The sequence below is a fragment of the Stylophora pistillata genome, chromosome 11 (genome assembly GCF_964205215.1).
Source record: "Stylophora pistillata chromosome 11, jaStyPist1.2, whole genome shotgun sequence".
NCBI lineage: Eukaryota > Metazoa > Cnidaria > Anthozoa > Scleractinia > Pocilloporidae > Stylophora > Stylophora pistillata.
This window is the reverse complement of record NC_142529.1, coordinates 14,224,242-14,246,361: the sequence shown is the minus strand read 5'-3', so window position 1 is coordinate 14,246,361 and position 22,120 is coordinate 14,224,242. Positions and strand designations below refer to the sequence as shown.

General features: G+C 38.2%; 2 protein-coding genes across 2 annotated transcripts; both read right to left on the bottom strand.

Moving 5' to 3' along the window:
• Positions 1 to 1,475: 1,475 nt before the first annotated feature.
• Positions 1,476 to 5,422, bottom strand: LOC111327207 (serine/threonine-protein kinase NIM1). The gene is made up of 4 exons (XM_022931335.2): positions 5,325 to 5,422; positions 4,062 to 4,554; positions 3,707 to 3,975; positions 1,476 to 3,393 (listed from the first exon to the last, which is right to left on the bottom strand). Exons 2-4 carry the CDS (start codon positions 4,315 to 4,317, stop codon positions 2,626 to 2,628), a joined length of 1,293 nt encoding a protein of 430 aa, XP_022787070.2. The 5' UTR covers positions 4,318 to 4,554; positions 5,325 to 5,422; the 3' UTR covers positions 1,476 to 2,625.
• A 2,383-nt stretch (positions 5,423 to 7,805) lies between these two features.
• LOC111327195 (cytoplasmic dynein 2 light intermediate chain 1) lies at positions 7,806 to 22,090 on the bottom strand. Its single transcript, XM_088738425.1, has 17 exons — positions 21,955 to 22,090; positions 20,576 to 20,643; positions 20,319 to 20,389; positions 19,764 to 19,798; positions 19,312 to 19,384; positions 18,928 to 19,016; positions 18,073 to 18,151; positions 17,503 to 17,555; positions 16,342 to 16,396; positions 13,094 to 13,162; positions 12,355 to 12,432; positions 11,727 to 11,806; positions 10,935 to 11,005; positions 10,716 to 10,761; positions 9,601 to 9,652; positions 9,383 to 9,475; positions 7,806 to 8,850 (listed from the first exon to the last, which is right to left on the bottom strand). The coding sequence occupies exons 1-17, from the start codon at positions 21,966 to 21,968 to the stop codon at positions 8,767 to 8,769; spliced, it is 1,110 nt and encodes a 369-aa protein (XP_088594551.1). The 5' UTR covers positions 21,969 to 22,090; the 3' UTR covers positions 7,806 to 8,766.
• Positions 22,091 to 22,120: the final 30 nt, after the last annotated feature.

The window sequence follows — 22,120 nt, the reverse complement described above, 5'->3', positions numbered from 1 at the left end:
GATTTTCCAGTTTCCTATTACAGTTTCCATGCTCTGTCTTCATCTAGAAGCAGCTGGTGGAGAAAAAAAAAACAGCAAAGAAAAAAAAATTGCAAGATAGAAATGAGAATCAAAAATACAGTAATAGGGAAAATGAAAAGCATCTGCACTGTTTAATTAAGTGCTGTTCTTTTCCCATGTCCCTTTTCCATGCTTATTACTTCCAGTCAAGGATTTGTTCACATGGTTGAATAAGCACTTTGTATCACATGTCAACCTGTACCACTGCTCACATTAACTAATGTTGAAGATGCTAGACTGTAAATGTGTGTTCCCTGATTGAATTTCAAGACCCTGAATTTGGGTGCAGATACAAAATAAGGGAATGGCTCCCCTTCCCCCAAGTCCTCTGGCCCGTACCACCACAACTTATTTCTGCTCCCATAGCACAGAACCAATAGGAGTAGGAATGGATGCGGCTAGGCTTTCCAGTCAGTTTGGTGGGACTCGTTGTGTTGGAGACAGGGTAGCTTATTGCATGCTCAGTCTGCAGGACTCTGGGTTGAGAGGTCAGGGTTGAAGACCTGGTCGGATCATTATGCTGTGTTCTTAGGCAAAACTTTTCACCCTCACAGTGCCTCTCTCCACTTAGGAATATAAATGGCTACCTGTAAATTCTTGGCGAAGTCTGATGAAAGGCTAGGGATGACCTTGTGAAGGACTGGCACCCCATCCACTCACTTGACTCGCATACAGTATGAGTGTAAGTCTTGCCACAAGACACAAAACCAGAACTCCAGCCATAGTTAACTATGCTCCAGCAAAGACTTGTACCCAAACCTTCAGATGTGGAGTCCAGTATGCTAACCACAATACTATCATGGCATCTAACCAAGTGAAAGGATGAAAAAGCCATTACATTTTTTTCATAAACACCTCAAGCAATAAACTCACACCCATATGTTAGCATTGTGTACAAGGCATTTGGAAGTTCATTCAAGCCTGAATGTTGTCCCAAGGTTAAGGGTTTTACCTAAATCTCTACAAGAGCCATCCATCATGCCATAATTTTCACTGACACTACTACACTTCAAATTAAATGCTTCTGGGGCTTCTATCCTAATGACAATTTTGACTCTCTTGGCTGAACAAGTGTCTTATATACTCAATCTTTTCCTCTGAGAGCATATAGAGAAGCCTACTTGGAAGGTGGACAATGGGAACATGATAAAAGCCATAATGTCAACCAATTTTCAATCAAGTGTTGAGAGTAATTGCGAATGCTATTGGTTTTGCTCCATTGCTCTTGTGATTTGTCTACTAGATAACTTGCGTCACAGACATGTTTCCTGTGCTAAGGCACGATTCATTAATTTACTTTGGGTTTGCACTATTCCCCATACTGTTGGCCTTTGCTCATATAGCAATGAAGTTTTATTTGAGTCAAGAAGTGCTCTATGCTGTGTGCATAAACTAAAATCAAGTGCATCCAGCCATCCATGAAAAAATATATATTTTATTGCCCTTGTCATACCAAGAGGTATGTTGGACTTAAATAAAATAAATGCAAACTTACTTTGCAAAAATATGCTCCAATCGTTGGAAATATTTCATATTTACAAATTTCTGGGGCATTTTTTCATGCAAAGATCCCTCTGTCCATTACACAAAGGTGCTGAAAAATCTACAGTTATTTTACATTATAAGCAAAACTGTCATGTTTCAATTTCAAGTATATTGGACATTGTGGAAGTTGATGTTGATGTTGAACAGCAATTTAATAACTTGCCTTGGGGGACCATAAATTAAATTTGAGCACGTATGAAAAATATCATGTTCAAGTTACTTGAACGTACCTTTTCATTTGAATGTGATCGCAAGAATAGAAAGGACATTTTTTATCAACATGGTTAAAAAGTTATAAAGATTATTAGGGAGTTTAAGGATAAATAAATAATTGACACAGTCTCTGAGCTTATATCCATCTGATTGGTTACAATACCATGCAAAAACATTGCCAAAGATTATGCAACTTGAGGCACAACTGCATGAGACTGTTAGAGCTAATGGAGGAACAATACAAGATCAGGAAGTCTAAATTAAATATTCACAACTCTGTCCTGAGAAAATTTTAATTTGATACGTGACAAATTGATCCAGTACGTTTTCGTTCAAACAATCGAGTTGAAGATAAGTTCCAACGATTGTTTCCTTTTATGGACTGTCAGTCACAGCATTCTGCTCGGAAAATTTTCATATCACTCTCACCCAAAGTTTATTTCAAGTGACGGCATATCCTGCCGCAACTTAGGAACGTCACCAAACAAATAATTTATGTGTGTAGTGTTTGCATGTCTCTCTTTCTTCTTAGAGAGCCTCGCAAATGATATGTTTATGTACAAATGTTTGAGTTAAAAATGTGTGAAAACTAAAAGCAAACATTTCACAAGTGGTAATCTGTGATAAACAATAATAACCCACGAACCTGCACGAATCACACAATAGAATATCAGAGATGAAATCCGTTCAAATCTGCTCGGCGCAACAAAAATAGGTTAAAAAATTTCAAAATTAAATGAGAAAGAATTCAAGATTTAGGTGCTAAGAAAATTCGCGCATGTGCTACAATTTTTTTGCCTGTGATAATTACAGGATTATACAAAATTTGGATTTAGGTTGTGCTTTCGCGTTTCTCTCGTTGTTGTCAGCCTTCTGTGGTCGAGAATCCGTCATTAGGTGATTGTTGTTACTATAACTACTCATAGTTGACGTTTTCCGCATAAGCTCTAACTTCTTTTTCGCAATTCGATGCAGGATTACTCTGTAGGTTCCTGTTATACTGTCTCTTGAGTCTCTACAATTTGCGTAAAGATCTGAAGAAATACCAAGTTCTTTCATCGTGCTTAGTGCGTCCCTTTCGTCCTCAGTTAGCTCCGTAACCTTGTCCTCTGGAGGTCGCAGACTATATTTGGTGTCCGGTCGAGGAAAAATCTCCCCTTCTAGCCAGGCAGAGTGCTTTACCTCTTCCATAGTGAATCTATCTGTGGGAACAGGCCTTAAAATGTTTCTTATGAGAAATTTACAGCGATCGGACAAAAACTCCGGCAAATAATAAGTCCCATCTAGAATACATTTCTTCAGCTTTCCTACAGTCTCCGCTCGAAATGGCATAACGCCGGTAACCATGAAATAAAGAAGTATTCCTAAAGCCCAAAGGTCGACATAAACCCCGATGTAATGTTCATCTTTGAACAATTCCGGGGCAGCATAAGGTGGCGAGCCACAGAAAGTATTCAGTGTGCTATCCTTGGTCGACAAAGTGCTGAACCCAAAGTCGCCAACCTTCACGAGATTCGGACCCGCAATAAACACGTTCTCTGCTTTGAGATCGCGATGAATAATGTTATTATCATGCTAAAAAAAAAAAAAGGAAAAGGAAAAGATAAGGAGAACAGCATTAGTAACATTGCAACTAAATCTAACGTTAATAATTCAACACCATTATATTTATCATAATGCTGCTCAAATCATCACGAGCAAGAACGATCAGTTTTCTTACGTAATGAAATTAGACTGACCCTGTAAGCTTACCTCGGTTTTCCGTTAGCAAATACCTATTTAGCAGGAAGCGATTTTCGAGTAGTCGACCAGTTTGTTGCCGGTATAAAGCTTGTTACATCAAGAGCTTTCCATAATTAGAGAAACGAATACTAAATTTCTGACTCACCATATGTTCAACAGCGGATGTCACTTGAGCATATATTCGGCGAGCTGTTCGCTCGTGTAGTTTACCCTCATTCGAAATCCTAGCGAACAATTCGCCACCAGCAGCGTATTCCATCACAATGTGTAGCTTCGAGAGCGTTTCGATCACTTCATAAAGTCTGATTATATTGGGATGATGAAGCTTCTCCATAGAAGAAATTTCCCTCGATAACAATCGTTGAGTTTTCTGATCCAACTTTGTCTTGTCTAAAATCTTGATAGCAACCTTGTCTGCAAGGAAAGTGTTTAAGTGAGTTCCACATCGCACGCGAGCGAAATCACATTCATTGATATTTTCGATCACCTAGTAAACTAACCTCTTGTAAGTGAGTGTATTCCCATTTTAACCTGACAGAAGTTGCCGCTTCCTAACTCTCCTCGAATACGATAAAATCCGATTCGCTTGCCGAGAGTTATTTCCTTCAGATAGCGTTCGTCGTGAGCTAAATCGTGCATTAGTCTTTCGTAAGGAGTTAGACTCTTTTCCCGATGTTGTGATATTGATTGTTTCCGTTCTCCTTCCTCATTAGGCTCCCTAGAGGAAGAATCGGCCATAGTGTTGGAAACTGTCATGGCTGTGATAAGTTGTTCACCTCCATTGCGAGAGAGGTTAGACTGGTTGTTAAGAGCCGTCGGTAGTTCTGTTGTGACGGTGAACAAAGGGCCACGAAAGTCCCGGGCGTTACCATGGAAACGCTGATCCCTCGCTTAGGTTTCCCGTGTGATCGTCAAGTAAGGTGTCCTATTGTTTTTTGTAACTGCCGGCCAATTCCATCGCCAAGTGGGGCGATAAACGGATTTTATGTCACTCTTTAAGGACAGAAAAAAAATTAACGTCAATAATCCTATGGACTAGGTTTAAATATCGTAAAATGGGTTATTCGAGAACTTTTTTCTTGAGATGAATACAGATTAGTGAGCCTTTATCTTCTAAACAAACTTCCCGTAAAGTTTAGTTCTTCCTTGACTTTATCAGCTCTAAGACGTAAATTACACATGGTGATTGTTTTCTTTGAAACAACGAAGTAAGTTAAGTATTTGTGCTTAATATTGTAAATACTAAATTATTGAAGATCTCGGTTTCATTAAATCGCGCTGGGCGGTCATTTAACTAATACTATTGAAAAAATTCAACCATACAAAACAAACACAGCATTCGCTGTAAATGCCTATTTGATCCTGTATGTAGATTATTTGAATGAACTGACGTCCAACTTGCGTGATTAAAGGAACTAAACAAGTTGTGGTTGGCAACGGCACTTCACGCGGTCTCTACTGGACAGTTCTGTTTTAAAACATCTTCACAATTCGTCTTTATCGTTATCAAGCGAAACTGATTTTGTCAAATTTCCAGGATAAAGTTTACAAGGAAAATAACGTATTTGTTGCTGTAGATAAGTAGGCAAATGAGGTGTTAACCATGTGAACAAAAATAACATTTCAAACCAGCCTGAATATTAAAAACCTGGAACTACCGGTATTGACAAAGTTTACGATTTATGTCATTACAATGTAACACAAAGTAATAAAAAATATTCCAAGTTGTTGATGTGAATAGGTAATATTATTTACAAACCTACCCTATACTATAAAATGTAGTAGTGAACGAAAACTCAAAACGTGTAACGCGTCTGACATCCAAGACCATCCAAGGTGGCAAAGTAATGCCACAGCTTTCAGGCAAGGAAACATGAGCAGATCGAGGCTTAATTGTCTTAACTTCCCCGCAAAAGCTGTCAAGTGGGTACAACTATGTTATCTTTAGGCATTCTCAATACATCACATACCACTAAAATTAAACTTCGTTTGGAAAAATATCGCTGTAGGCTTTTTTATCAAGAGAAGTGCCGGTTAACGGGACCAGATCACGGAAGAAAACAGCTGTTTGAATGACTAAGTTATTCATAGCAGCGATTGTTTTCGTTGTTTTGTACGGTGTGCATGTATTACTGGGTAGTTAAAAATTGTACATTTTTCCTGCGGCAGTGGGTGCAGATATGGACCTTAATGTGGCTGGTGGGGAGGTTACTCTAAAAATACCAACCTCCGTCTGATTATCTTCTCAGTCAGGTTCAGCTTCTGTTTCCTCTTGAGTACACTGAGCGACCTACTGCGGACCACTGCCACTTAATCCCAGGTCTTCCCAGCCCTCAGAGCATCAGTCACGCCAGCAAACGTTCTTGCACTGCATTTAGCCTGGAGAGCGGTCGACAGATTTCTGGCCAGAACTTTGATTCTCCGACATGATAAAGGAGTCTCGACGGCACACAAGACTCTAGTGCGTCCAATTTTGGGATGTGGTTGTCAGGTCTGGAATCCGTATTTAGTGAAGCACATCAAAAGTATGGAGTCGATGCAGAGGCGAGCCACCCGAGTCATTTGCGGATCAGAGAAAGAATATCAGGAAAGACTTGGGGTCCTGAAATGGCCTTCGCTTGAGTCACGAAGGAAGTTTATCTGCTTAGTGCAGATGTACAAGATTATTTTCGTACGCTGTGTCATAGAGCCTCCTATGCTTTTTTATTTTAATATATTAGCGAAAACGCGTAGAAAAAAAGACTCGTACAAATTACTTTAAATTTTCATTTTTCAATCGCTACATAACAGACTGGAATAGTATTCCATTAAATGTTAAGCATGCACCTTCATTAAGCAGTTTTAATTCCTATCTATTAGATCATTTGTTTCAATTTTAAATCAGGTGTAACTCGTGAGTGACAAGTATGCAATTCAATTAAGTTAGCTTTTATTCAAATTTTGCTTCTTAATTTGTGCCAAGTTTAGTATGCAATTGAATTAGGTTTATTTTGGGCCGCATTTAAATTTTACTTCTTAATTTTTAGTTTTCCCCAATTATTCTCCAGTCATGCACTTTTTTTTTATTTTCTGTACTCTTATTTACTTATTAACCTTTTTGTATTTTCTGTACTCTTATTTACTTATTAACCTTTTAAACTTAATCCGTCCTCGGACTCCCATCCGGTAGGAGTGGCCAAGTCAACGCAGCAGCGACGGCTGAATAGAGTCGATGGGATAAAGGGAAATTCTGATCAAAAGTATGAAATAATCCAAAGTTGCCGAATGCTCTAAAAAAACAGGCGAGGGGTGAAAAAAAAAAGACTGTTTATTTACTCTAGACAATGTGTGCAATGTGCAGCTAGAAAAATTGGAGAAAGTTCACGCCGTAAATAACGCGGCAACTGAGGTACAATTTTATCGAAACTATCTCAGTTGCCACAACTGAGACTTCTAATGGTTTTGATTGTGACACAAGCGTTAACTTGTCGTAACCTTCTCCTCTTAAGTTTTGTAGAGACTGAAGAACGAGCACGATGCGCGAGCGTTTACGGAAATAAAAAAAAAAAAAAAGAAGCGAGGCGAACTCCGCGCCTCGTTTGTAACCCCTTCCTGCCTTGGGCGCTGACCGCTTTTCGGCGGAGAGACGTCTGGGTACGAGGCCAAACTTGACGTCTTACCACAGTCGACTCTTTTTTATCTGCTATTTAACGAAGCAGCACGGGACAAGACTTTACAAGCTTTTCTGGTGGGAAATAATTAAAAGAAAAGTCGAACAAAGCCATTGGACCAACAAGAGAAAACTTTTTCCCAATATTTAACTTACTCTACTAGGAAAGTTTTTCAATTAACTTCGAGTACTCGACCAATTTTTCTTTACCTCTGTCCAAATAGAAATCGTCCATCGGCTATTGAAAATTGTTTGGATTATCCAGACTTAAGTAAAAATGACCGTAGACTGGAAAAAAATGTGTCGCATTTCTGCCTTATACTCAAACAGAGTGCCTTTTACTTGTATCGTTTTATAGTATGGTGAGGCCGAATGTCAACGCTTCTATTTCACCACAGAAAAGTGAGACATCGGGTTCCACCTTCTTCCGTTTTGATTTCATTTTCCTTTTGCCTAGATTCATTTCTCGTACTTTATATCTCACCGGACGAAGTGTCACAAGAAAAGTTTCTTAAATGCAATGAGTTGACGACAAGTGTTGTCGTCAACTCATTGTACGACCAATATTTGAAATGAACTTCACAAAGAGAACAAATAAAACCCAATGCAACAACTTTTATACAAACATTAATTTTGAGTTTTTTCCTTATTTACATCGTTCTCGATTTTTTTCCAATAAATACTTTGTAAATACGAAGTGGTTGCCGACATCAGAGATTTTCAATTCACTGTCTTGAAAACAACACTAAAGAAATCACAGCAGTTCAACAGAACACAAAGATACAACACAAGGGGCCTTGAAACTCAAAGTAGCAACAGGGAAACTGCCTGAATCGCTAGTGTTGCAATTAGTTTTGATTTACAGAAAATGGTGCAAGTTTCCTCGACGAATCACATAGAGAAGAAAGACAAAACCCAAGAAGTCATGGTTCGCTGTTGACACTTTCGGCAATTTTCGATTGAGTATTGAACTAATTGATCTGAGATTACATTGGTTTGGCACTACTTCGCTCTGTGATTGGTCCTAAAAAGTTGCACCACTTTCTCATCCAATCAGATGCAAAACTAAAAGGAAACACGACTTGGTCGCTCATGTTTTCCCGCGCTTTATGGAAATAAGTTGTTTTTACTTTCTAATTTGGTTATATCAACTCAGTTGAAATATGTAAATTGGCCACCGTAACGAATAAAAAAGCAGACGTTTCGAGCGTTAGCCCTTCGTCAGAGCGAATGACGAAGGGCTAACGCTCGAAACGTCAGCTTTTTTATTCGTTACGGTGGCCAATTTACATATTTCAACTGAGTTGATATAACCAAATTACATTGTTACCCCCACCGACGCAGCACCACAGTTTCTTTATAAACTTTTAGCCTCTATTGTTTTTACTTTGAATTCCTATTGGCTCCTATGGTGGTTTTCTAGCTTCTGATTGGTTGTTGTGACCTTAGTCTTGGTTCTAAGAGACTCAATCGGAAAGCGCTCTGATGGGAAATTCTCCATTTTTTTAGCTTTTTCTGCTGTTTGTAGTGTTGTTTTCGGTAGTGTTGCTGTTTAGCTAGCGTGGGTGTTTCTCTCCTGCAGTCGCTCTAGAAGCATCTTTCACTTTTCTCATGGCTAACTTCCGGTATCTTTCAAGTTCCTGCACAGATCAAAAGTAAACAAACAGCTGGTTTGAAACCATCCTCGGAGACCCAGGGGCTGTGAGTCGATTTCAAGTTAAGGGCAGAAGAGCTCTTCTGCCCTTAACTTGAAATCGACTCACAGCCCCTGGGTCTCCGAGGATGGTTTGAAACACGCTTTACAAAAACAAGGTCACCCTACCATCAGTGAGCATATTCTCCAAACCCTTCCTCAGGTGCAGACAAAGAGAATTTGTTTGACAATCAAGAGCTTTTTTAGTTGGTGATTATTTGCTTTATTTTCGTGACCTTAATGTATGATTACATGTTAGTCACTCTTAGGGGCAAAAAGGTTGAGGTCTGGCCGAAAACAAAGTGTTAAATGGTTCTTGCCAGTGAGTAGGAGCGCTTAGGTTTTGTCCTCTTATTTTGGCACGACATTCAACATCATAAGCACTAAAGAGTCCTGCATATTCCCAGATTATTCTACACAGGAACGTGAAACTTTCTGTGGCCCTAAACATGAGGATAAGAAAATCGGCCTTAAGTTACCTCATCTTTCTGTTTCCTCATGGTATCGACCGCTGGTTCAGCATACTGTAGGTCTTTAGAAGGGTCTTCGCTTGTGTTACGCCCTTGGGATTTCTTAAGTCAGATAGAGTGTTAATCATATGTATGTATCACTGATAAAGACATTTCAAATTCAACAAGCGCTACACCAAAGATTCAATCGTTGGGGAGATATCAGTTTTCAACAGGAAATGTCTTACCTCAGGGGGAAAAAACGTGGCGTAGGCAGCCTTCCAAAGCTCGTATGGATCCCTACAATGCAAGGCAAACAAAATATAACAATATTTTATGTCCGTGTGATGATGACTCAGCAATTATAGACAAACTTTACTAAGGAAACAATTTTCTCAGTGTTGTGTTATTTGATACACACTCGTTGATCCCTTTTTCTATCATAACTTGATAAAATTACCAAGAGCGCTCAATAGCCGAAACTACATTTGATTGTGCATTTGCAAATTGTATTGTGCATTTGCAAATTGTATTGTACATTTGCAAAATCAGCTTACATTTTTAAATGTAAGCTGAAAACTTATTTATTTCGTGCAGCTTTCTCAAAGTACCCTGTCTGACAATTACTCTTATTAGTATTACTAAATAAGTTCCTTATTAAGATCCTTATTCCTAATTAAGATCCTTATTATGGATATTCCATATTATTCTTATTTTTAACATACATTGTTAATATTAATGTACATGTAATTAGTTTTATAAATTCGAATTTACTTAAGTATTCTAAGTTGTTAAGCGCTGTTGATCATTGAATGAAAATAGCGCTCAAGAAGTTATTAAATTAAATTAAATTAAATTAAATTAAATGATAAAAATGCAAAAAGGTACTTGTGGGGTTGACTGGCTCTATATTTGGAATTTGTTTCGTGAAACTCGTTTATTCCATGTTTGACCAATATGCTGTTTTCTTGTCCAATCATGTCACAGTGAAAGGGAAAATTTTACAAACGTTAGTTACCCGATAACTGATTTCAATAATATGTGTTACCATTAATGGGGGACCTTTTTACTTTAAGATTATAGCACTCGTATCATACCACAGCCTTGAGTAGTTCCTTCTTGAAAAACTAATAAATTTTGTTGACTTTTACAACCCAGCGTCATCCACGCATCACACAGCCTAAAACGGGTTGGAAAGCCAAGTCCTCAGACTAGCTGTCCATCGAATAAAACTGCATCAAATCGTTGTCACGTACTTGATTAAATTTTTGAATAGTCCAAAACATTACGCCGAAGAAACATGGTTGGGAAATATCTGATCAACACGGAATAAGCCTAAGGGTGACAAAATGTGGTATTTTACCTGCTGTGCATTTTCCCCGTGTCTTGATTGCCAACTGGAGGTGCTCCTAAATAAAGGGAAAAACATCATGGGTATGCATTCGCTGGTACACAAAAAGTTTTAAGCTAAAAATTTTTCTTTTCGTGCAATATCATGTAATTTTAGAGACAAAATAAAACAATAACACTAACAAAAATACTGCGGTGATCAGGAACTAAAAGACGAAACAATATTCTTCACCTATTTGTGAAAACGAATCCTGTCCAGCAGGAACAATGATGGGTTTGTTATGATCCACTGATATCACTTTACTGTAGAAGAATAACAAAGAAACAAAACTTCTGGTACATGTTACAAACGAGGATGAAATTTTCAGCGACAGTTTAAAACCCAGTTGAAATATTTGCGTCGTTGCGTTCGAGGCGATGAAACGGTACCCAGTTAATAATCAGCAACTAAGGGAGAGTTGTGAGTAGTTTACGGCACAGCCTCTTTTACTTGGGCGATTTTTAAGAACATACACTTGACTTTGCAATTAAGCTCCAATTTTCAATCTGAATAGCCGTGGATGCTTGCAGAGTTCATTCCTCAATCCAAGACAACTACATCGAATTTTGGCTTTTTTACCAGTCCCCTGCTCGTTTAGAAATGGATCGTGAGGATTTGTTTTGGTTTCATTTATCACGAATGAAATAAGTCAAAAGTCTGGGAGACCCCAATGACAAGAACCTTAAACCATAATTCTCAGTGCCACCCTCCATTGTTACACTGTGCGCAATTTTTTTTACTCAAGATCTCTGTGACAGAGATCTAGAGTAAAAAGATAGCGCACATACACCGTTCACATGTAAAACGAGCTGTTAATGAGCCGTGTATTTACTGATATATCAAAGACAACAAGAATTCCCGTTTTACATCATTTGTTGACTAAGTTTCCTAACCTTAGAGACAAAGTTCTCCATTAACATTCTTTGGGTTCATGTGAAGCATACTGTAAGTGCCACACGGTCACTGACATGGAGGAAAACTCACCTGAGAGGGGTGCGGAACAACAGCGACCCCACCAGACCCCGGGTGCGGTTCGTCAGACCCTCAGCTTTAGTGCTAAAAAACTGATGAGGAAAATGAACACTTCTTTGGACTCCGAACCGGACAATTGAAATCACGGAATGTTAACATTTGAAACTAAAGTGAGTAATCCATTTGTACTGTAGGTTCGCCTTATACCGCAATTAGACGGCGCTCAAGTAGTCCCCCCTTTTTCAGTAAAATCCGTTGCGCGAGTCGATAAAAATCAGTGACAAACCAAAACATTGATATCAGCGCGCCGCGTGGAATTCTTCATTTCGTGAGCCTCACTCCCAGAGTTCTGTGCAGCGCGCTTACATCAATTTTCTTTCCGCTGATTTGTTTCTGACTCGCGCGACGGACTTCACCTTATAGTAGGGGCAGCTTCTTAGTCGCCACCCGACTAAAAGGAAAAAGAGACTAAAACGAACCCCTCTATCGGAGTCAATACAATATTATATCGTATACAGTACCTCATTCTCTATTGCATCTTGATAGACTCAGTGAAGCGTTGACTGAACTTAAGGATTGCTAAAGCTGAGTTTTTCTTATTTAAGCGTAAAAAAGAAAGATCCGTAGTAATTCAACCAACCTGCAGATGAGCGCCGTTCTTGTGTGCCACAAATCGCAGTGCTCTACTTATCATTTTTCGTTTCTCGGGATCAAAATCCTGCAAAACCAAAATCAACGAACCATTTAACTTATAGCTAGTTTACAATCCAACATAAGGACTCCCCGAGGAGTACCAATAAAATTTGTCCTAGTGTGCGCTGTAAGTTGCACACTGGAACGTTTCGAAAAAGCCTTTCAACATCTTTTAGCCGGATGACGAGGCCGTTATTCTACCGCTGGTAATGTTTATATTGTGGCCAGAAAATTTTGATCCGTTTTCCTCTAACAGTGGCCATATTGCCTACAAAACCCTTAGTACTGCAAAGATGCAACCAGGAGCGTGTCTATCTCCAACAGCCTTCCCCACCAGCCCTCCCCACTAGCCCTCCCCACCAGCCCTCCCCACCAGCCCTCCCCACCAGCCCTCCCCACCAGCCCTCTCCACCAGCCCTCCCCACCAGCCCTCCCCACCAGCCCTCCCCACCAGCCCTCCCCACCCCTGAATTGTAGTGAATTACAAGTTGTAAATGTTCCCAGATATGACAATAACCCATACAGAGTACTGTGACTTCCAGTTCACCATTCCCCTCCCGCCTACCCCCTCTCCAGTATAAGACCGTTCATGAAGTGAAATGAGACAATGCTAAGGTAATAAAGGTACATTACCCGGGCTGCCGTTTCCACAAACTTATTTCCTGATAAGTCAGTCGACTACTAACCTGATAAATATCATATTTGCCGCCAATTATAGCTAGAGGTATAGGAAAGGGATCGATAGAAGATTTGTCCTGCAGAAAAAATGATTCATTTCTGTTTTCAAATAATCAATTAAATAAATGAAATTGATGGAGTAGTCTGATCTTCCGCATCAGAGTGGTCCTAAGAAGTAGGAACTGAAGGTTAAAAGAACTTACACCAAGATGACTTTGACAAAGTTGAATGAAGTTGTTCACGTTTGATATCAACATTTAATTTATTGGTTTGAACTTTTGAGTAATATTTGATCATGTAAGTCTGATCCGTTGGCTGAGAGTAATCTTGAGAAGCACTACTGTAGTGGTGACTGGTGTTTCGAAATCCTTTGTGGAAGTCATTATCAGTCAGTGTTAAGTCACTTGACTTAACTCTGATGACCTAATCCTTAGTGGAAGTCATTATCCGTCAGTGTTAAGTCACTGGACTTAACTCTGATGACCTAATCCTTTGTGGAAGTCATTATCAGTCAGTGTTAAGTCACTTGACTTAACTCTGATGACCTAATCCTTAGTGGAAGTCATTATCCGTCAGTGTTAAGTCACTGGACTTAACTCTGATGACCTAATCCTTTGTGGAAGTCATTATCAGTCAGTGTTAAGTCACTTGACTTAACTCTGATGACCTAATCCTTTGTGGAAGTCATTATCAGTCAGTGTTAAGTCACTTGACTTAACTCTGATGACCTAATCCTTAGTGGAAGTCATTATCCGTCAGTGTTAAGTCACTGGACTTAACTCTGATGACCTAATCCTTTGTGGAAGTCATTATCAGTCAGTGTTAAGTCACTTGACTTAACTCTGATGACCTAATCCTTAGTGGAAGTCATTATCAGTCAGTGTTAAGTCACTTGACTTAACTCTGATGACCTAATCCTTTGTGGAAGTCATTATCAGTCAGTGTTAAGTCACTTGACTTAACTCTGATGACCTAATCCTTAGTGGAAGTCATTATCAGTCAGTGTTAAGTCACTGGACTTAACTCTGATGACCTAATCCTTTGTGGAAGTCATTATCAGTCAGTGTTAAGTCACTTGACTTAACTCTGATGACCTAATCCTTAGTGGAAGTCATTATCAGTCAGTGTTAAGTCACTGGACTTAACTCTGATGACCTAATCCTTTGTGGAAGTCATTATCAGTCAGTGTTAAGTCACTTGACTTAACTCTGATGACCTAATCCTTAGTGGAAGTCATTATCAGTCAGTGTTAAGTCACTTGACTTAACTCTGATGACCTAATCCTTTGTGGAAGTCATTATCAGTCAGTGTTAAGTCACTTGACTTAACTCTGATGACCTAATCCTTAGTGGAAGTCATTATCAGTCAGTGTTAAGTCACTGGACTTAACTCTGATGACCTAATCCTTTGTGGAAGTCATTATCAGTCAGTGTTAAGTCACTTGACTTAACTCTGATGACCTAATCCTTTGTGGAAGTCATTATCAGTCAGTGTTAAGTCACTGGACTTAACTCTGATGACCTAATCCTTTGTGGAAGTCATTATCAGTCAGTGTTAAGTCACTTGACTTAACTCTGATGACCTAATCCTTTGTGGAAGTCATTATCAGTCAGTGTTAAGTCACTTGACTTAACTCTGATGACCTAATCCTTAGTGGAAGTCATTATCAGTCAGTGTTAAGTCACTTGACTTAACTCTGATGACCTAATCCTTTGTGGAAGTCATTATCAGTCAGTGTTAAGTCACTTGACTTAACTCTGATGACCTAATCCTTAGTGGAAGTCATTATCAGTCAGTGTTAAGTCACTTGACTTAACTCTGATGACCTAATCCTTTGTGGAAGTCATTATCAGTCAGTGTTAAGTCACTGGACTTAACTCTGATGACCTAATCCTTTGTGGAAGTCATTATCAGTCAGTGTTGAGTCACTTGACTTAACTCTGATGACCTAATCCTTAGTGGAAGTCATTATCAGTCAGTGTTAAGTCACTTGACTTAACTCTGATGACCTAATCCTTTGTGGAAGTCATTATCAGTCAGTGTTAAGTCACTGGACTTAACTCTGATGACCTAATCCTTTGTGGAAGTCATTATCAGTCAGTGTTAAGTCACTTGACTTAACTCTGATGACCTAATCCTTTGTGGAAGTCATTATCAGTCAGTGTTAAGTCACTTGACTTAACTCTGATGACCTAATCCTTTGTGGAAGTCATTATCAGTCAGTGTTAAGTCACTTGACTAAACTCTGATCACCTAATCCTTTGTGGAAGTCATTATCAGTCAGTGTTAAGTCACTTGACTTAACTCTGATGACCTAATCCTTTGTGGAAGTCATTATCAGTCAGTGTTAAGTCACTTGACTTAACTCTGATGACCTAATCCTTTGTGGAAGTCATTATCAGTCAGTGTTAAGTCACTTGACTTAACTCTGATGACCTAATCCTTTGTGGAAGTCATTATCAGTCAGTGTTAAGTCACTTGACTAAACTCTGATCACCTAATCCTTTGTGGAAGTCATTATCAGTCAGTGTTAAGTCACTTGACTTAACTCTGATGACCTAATCCTTTGTGGAAGTCATTATCAGTGAGTGTTAAGTCACTTGACTTAACTCTAATGACCTAATCCTTTGTGGAAGTCATTATCAGTCAGTGTTAAGTCACTTGACTTAACTCTGATGACCTAATCCTTTGTGGAAGTCATTATCAGTCAGTGTTAAGTCACTTGACTAAACTCTGATCACCTAATCCTTTGTGGAAGTCATTATCAGTCAGTGTTAAGTCACTTGACTTAACTCTGATGACCTAATCCTTTGATGTTGTTTAAGTTTGTCATATTTTCAGTTAGACCTTCACTTCTAATTGTCTCAAAAAGCCACTGGGGAAAGAGAGAATTTGAAGAAAATTATAAAATCTTCTTCATTCTTTCTCCTTCCTACTATTAAAAATTTCTAAAGTTTTAATCCAAACTATAGTTTGGTAATTTAAGAAAAATAATAACCACATGGCAATGAATATGACCTACAAGACAAAAACTAGCACACACTCTCTGAAAATTATAACAATACATTATTAGGCCAACACCTTTCAGGAATTAACAAACCCCCAAATAAAACAACAAAAATGAGCAAGGATGCTTAAATGGAGAATATTACCAATGACTGCCATTACAATGTCCAAACATTTGGGCTGAATTTTAGAGGATGTTGATGTACATGTATAATTATAACAGAATTTACTTCAGAATGTTTTCACTTACAGGATGTTCTTCTCCAAATTTCTTCCAGGCTTGCTTCTTAATTTGTTGCACAGAACTTTGAAGACAAGAAATCATGATCAGTTAACATTTCTAGCAGTTGTCTTATGGTTTAATACCAGATTCCTGATTTAAAGAACCCCTGTGGGTCATTTGAAGTTTTCTCACAGTGTCCCCTAAAAATAAGTGTATAAATGACATCTCATTGTATAACTGCTTGACAGAGAGATGTCAAGAAAACTGAGAAATCTCTGGGGACAGGGTTAGAGCATGTGGCATCCTCTCCAGGAGTTAGAATCTCTGGGGACAGGGTTAGAGCATGTGGCATCCTCTCCAGGAGTTAGAATGTGAGCAGTAGTGAGGCAGCTGAGAAAAAGGAAGAACTGGCACCATGTAACAACTGTGAATGAGGGCATATTCCCCAAATTAAATGTTAAAAATGAGATAAATTATGTTGGCTCATGAGTCAGAAGGTCATCATGGTGCAGCTTATCCCAGTTCCAGCATGAACCAAGTAGAAGTGTTGCTCCTCCCCCAGGAAAAGAACAACTTATTCTACCATGGGGTTACCCCCCTGTATTTGCCTAAGTCTCCCTGTCAGTTTGCCAATACCCATACCTGCTCTTGGGTAGAGAGACACTGTCAGGATAAGGTGTCTTGCCCAAGAGCACAGCATAAAATGACCTAATCACAGCTTGATCCTTTGATTCAGTCCTAACAACTAAGCTGCACCTCCCATTAGATTTCGCATGAGCCAAATTTGTTTAGGATACACCCATACAAAAAGCTGGAAAAGAAGGACTGCTTCTCTGAGAGGAGGAGCAAAAAGTTGAATACAATTTATTGCATTCACATCAGCAGGGGTGTATATGCAGGTGGTGCCCCATTAGACTGAACATGACAGCCTTACCAGCAGCAGGGTTTCAATAACCTTTTTCTGCAAGCGCACACTGGTGTAATATGTGGCCATACCTGGAAAAGGGCCCTAAGAAAAATACCCACATAGGAAGGCTACTTGAAAGCTAAACAGATGGTTCTAAGAGGACTTAGAGGCCGCCAGTAATCAGCTTTCATTGAAACGTCAGCTAGTATGTGACATGTGCTATCATCATCAGAAGCATACACAAAATATCATCCAACATATGGAAGCACTGTGTACCGTACCTTGGCTCTTTACCTTCCAAACTTTCCAGCGCTTTGTTCACTTTAGATTTGACCTAAGGACACACACAGTAATCTCATCTATAGATAACTCCTGCACAAAGCATCTCAGGAACTAATTATAATAAACAATTAAATTGTATCAACTTCCTAGTTACAAACTTGTAACAACTAGCACATAAGGTTTCCTTCAGTTTGGGTAGGTTTTAGTCATTAATTTTATTTAACATCTTTACAGTATATGGACAGACTCTGTATAAAAGTGTACCATATGTAAGAAGGCATGTAGACATTTTATATTCTGATTAGTATTTGATGTAACTCTCATAATTACCTAATGACAAAGACAACCTTATAAAGGAAACAGATCAATAAAAAAAAAGTGTCTAGTTAGACTTTGTTAATAGCACACTTGAAGACCAGCTGAAGTATTTAATATATGGCATGCTAATTTCTGGCTACATATCTTAAAAAAGGTAATTAATAGAATTAAAAAAGAGCTAGACAACTACTGTCTCTCTGTCTTACAGAAGTTAACTCCTAATCACTACATATATTAAACCATTCCTTTACCTGAGAGAGAAGTGTTTCCATTGTGTTCCACATTTCATTTGGAAGAGACAAGTCCACAACAACCACAACAGCCATACTCCTGTACATGAATATAGTCAAACAATAAGTTAAATGACATGGAATCTCCACAGCTGTATCTCAACACTGTACTTCTGCAGTCAGCAACATTCTAACCTAACACAATTGTATTGAGTAGAAGGAAAGTCATTAGCCAAGTGGTTGACCTGGCTGGAGCTTATCCCTGATTCTATGACAAGAACCATATATTATATTGTTGGAGCATTGAAACTCCACCTGCATGAGATCCAAGTCCACCACAGGTTACAAACTCCCTCATCTTGTCAGGTTTCTCAAACAATTCATTAGCACCTATTCTTATTTTACAGAATTTTACAGTCTGATGCGATGGACATTCAACAATGGCTATGCAGCTAAAAAGTTTTTTGCAAGGTTTTATAAAGTCTTTCTGAAACATTTCCCGTTTTGCGTATCACTATCAGAATTGCTACTGGTGTCACTAATTAAGATAGCATGGTGGGCAAATTGTTTGTTATATGAGAAGTTTATCACATGCAATGATCACAGCTAGAAATCATATCATCCTGGCATGTAAATCAACCCTAGCCCTTTACACTACAACACCAGTATACATATTCTCCATACCATTATCTATTCAATTTTCGTTAAGTGACAAGGAGAATTTGTTTAACAATCAAGAGCTACTTTAGATGGTGATCATTCCCTCTATTCTTGTGACCTTAATGAGTGATTCAGAGGTGATATTGTAAGGAGAAGTTAGATGCTAGTCACTACTATGGGTCTAGTGGTTAAGCTTGAATGCCAGTTGGCTCTCACCTTATAGTTACAGATGTCAGAGGAATTTCAATTAATTTGGAAAGGAATGTTCCACCTCCAAGCTCCCATATGTGACCTACATCTTTTCCCTGTTCAAATTGACCAAAAGATACTATCACATATCCTTCAATACAATTTAATGAATAGTAAAACCAGTCAAGCAACTGAAGAAAAATTTAATTCATTTTCATTGTTGAAAACCATATGAGTTCAAATACAACTTGCTTATCCCTTTCTTGGTACAACTTTAACTCTGTACAGAAGAATCTTTACTTAATTAAAAACAGTACTCTTGTGTCTGGAGAGGCCAAACTCACTACCCATTCTATTAGTCTTTAAAAAAAAAAACATCACTGTCTTATGACTAAGTGTACAGAGACTTACAATATTATGTCCAGTTTTAGCTCTTCTTCCAAAGGTATAATCCAAAGCTGTAGTTGGTTTAGGAGCTTCATCTCTATAATTAGATTATCAACAAATTTTGTCAAATTTCTTGATCTTCATACAGAGTGCTTCCACCATTTCTAAAGTTATTTTAATAAGGGTAAAACCCTTGAATTCCCAGACATGATAACATGTATGGCTGTAACTTTTCCATATAATATCCATACATTATTCAGAAAAAATTAAGGAAAATACTCAAACCTATAGGGTAGAAGTTATCATCGTGATCTACCACGAAATCCTCATAACTTATTAACAAGGAAATTTGTATTAGTTAGAGGAGAAAATCAACAATCAGATCTTGGGAGTTAAAGTGTTGATTGAAGAGAGATTCACTAATATGTCCAGCTTTCAATATGATGTTGCTTAGTATGCTGAATAATTCTACTCACCGATCGAGAAATCTCAAAATTATGGAGGTTTTTCCCTAGAAATTGATATGATTCATTAATATTTAACATTGGGTAAATGAAGACTTCAAGAACTACAATAAACAACAGTAAAAAGTGACCCTTTTGTGACGACATGTCACAATTGTCAAATAAGTTGGTAACAACATTTATAGAGGGATGAAAGTGTGAAATTACATGCAACATAATTATATGAAGTGTGGACCAACACAAGAAAATAGAAATGACTATAGACCACCTTCATAAATGGCTGCCGGATTAATATTCTTTTGTTTAAATTTAAATTAGCCCTCCTGGCCTCGCTTGAGATAATGTATTCTCTTGAATTTTGCACTGGAGAATGAGGCCAGAGGGGCTAATTTAAATTTAAACAAAAGAACATTAATCCGGCACCCATTTATGATAGTGGTCTATGAATCAAGCAAACATTTTTGCTGGAAAAGATTTGAACAAGAAACTCAGAGAAATAAAAAATTCAATTATATGAAGAGCACCATTTCACAAGTAGTACTAGTGACAAAACTGTTGAAAACTTACAGAGTTTTTGCTTCCCAGGATAAAGATACTGGATTCATCACTACTGGATAGCTGTGAATCATCTTGTTGATCTTAAAAAAAAAAAAAGAGAGAGAGAGAGAAAACTTCAAAATAAGTTATTCATGGTTAATTTAAATATTACTTCTGTCTTTCATTTATGTTAAGGCAAATCTTTACCTAATTTAAAACCCAAGAGTTCTCTTCATACAATGGTAGCTTGGGAATACACTTACAGTGTGCATCTAAATTGGAAATACCTTTACTTGAATGGTTTTCAGTTCTATTCCTCTCTTCAACTGCCAAGTCCCAGATAGTCTTCTCTGACCTATCGATGATTTTTTGTTGATAAAACAGTAAAACAAGAGCTTGAGGTGGCTCAAATGAGATTTTAGATTCTTTCTTCACTAATACCATGATATACATGTACTGCTGCTTTCACTTTTTAACACTTGCCAAAATAATTGCTCAAAAAGTTGTGACTTTTTTACAGGTCACCTTGTCAAACTTTAGAACCCCTTAACCTATTGATGTCCAGTGCACACGTATGCGTCCATGTGGACCCACACCCTTTCTACACCTTGTGACATCATCACTTTTAACCCTGGAGCACGACTTTGAGCACGTACTTGAACAGGCTGAAAATATCTTACAAATGATACCAGAATGAGGGCAATATAGACAAGGAGATTGGAGAAATAGCCAAAAAACCATGTAACTTTGACCTGAAAATCTGCTCGAAAATCTTGTTCCATTACCCACCTACCTTTCTGAGCATGTGGTTTGAAAATAATGAGTAGTTTCCTAAAAAATCTCTACACCAAAATGAAGCCTACTAAGTTTCCAGCAAGTGAGGAGAAACTTCAGGCAAGGAGAGGGGAAAAAAGGGCAAGAGAAAGAGAGAAAAGTAAAAGTCCTAAGTGGGGCATTACTTTTCAACCCAAAAACTATCTCGAAATTTTGCTTTCAGTGCGTGCCCAAGATTTTCAGGTCGCCATTTTGCATTTGGATCGAAAGGCCGTGGAGTGTACAACCTGTCAATGGGTTTGTGGTAAGTTTGAGCTTTTAAAACAACAACAGTGACCCGAAATCTGCTCGACTAGCTTCAAAACACAGTTTTTCACAAAAGCTGTGGCTATTAATGGGGTTAATAACCCCCTTTTTCATGTGCACAAAACACCAAAATGGATCAGGTTACCCTTGCTTTGAATAATGAATTATCAACATCTTTATTAGAAAATCCTCAACACACTTCATCTATAAATTCACAGCCACCATACCAACCTATCAAAAATAATTCAACGGCATTGAAATTGCAATATTGCAAGATATTTCAGGAAATTGCAAGAATTTTTAGGACATAATAAACTGATCACAGCTGAGTACTGCATTCTGGTTGCAACTGACACAAACCTGTTATAACGTTGCCATTATCCATGTTAAAGATTAAGTGAACAGTGACATTTAACAGACCTACTTTGTGTAATTGCTGGACTTTGAGCTCACATCTTTATTCCACCTTTCATAACTAAGCTCACTGTTTCCAAAGCAACCGTAACTAAATTACCATTTTTATACAAGCAGTCACGTATAAACGGATAAAAACAGCATCTTAATAATTTAAAGCAATTTTTCTTACCTCTTCTCGCTCATTCTTGATTGAAAACGTCTAGGTGCGTGAAATTAACTTATATTATGATGCTCTAATGATGTAAAGTTTTCCATTTCCTACATTTCAGCTTTCATTAACATTGAGCCCGCAATAAAATTTCATAACCTGTCCGCTGGTTATGAATCCCCACCAG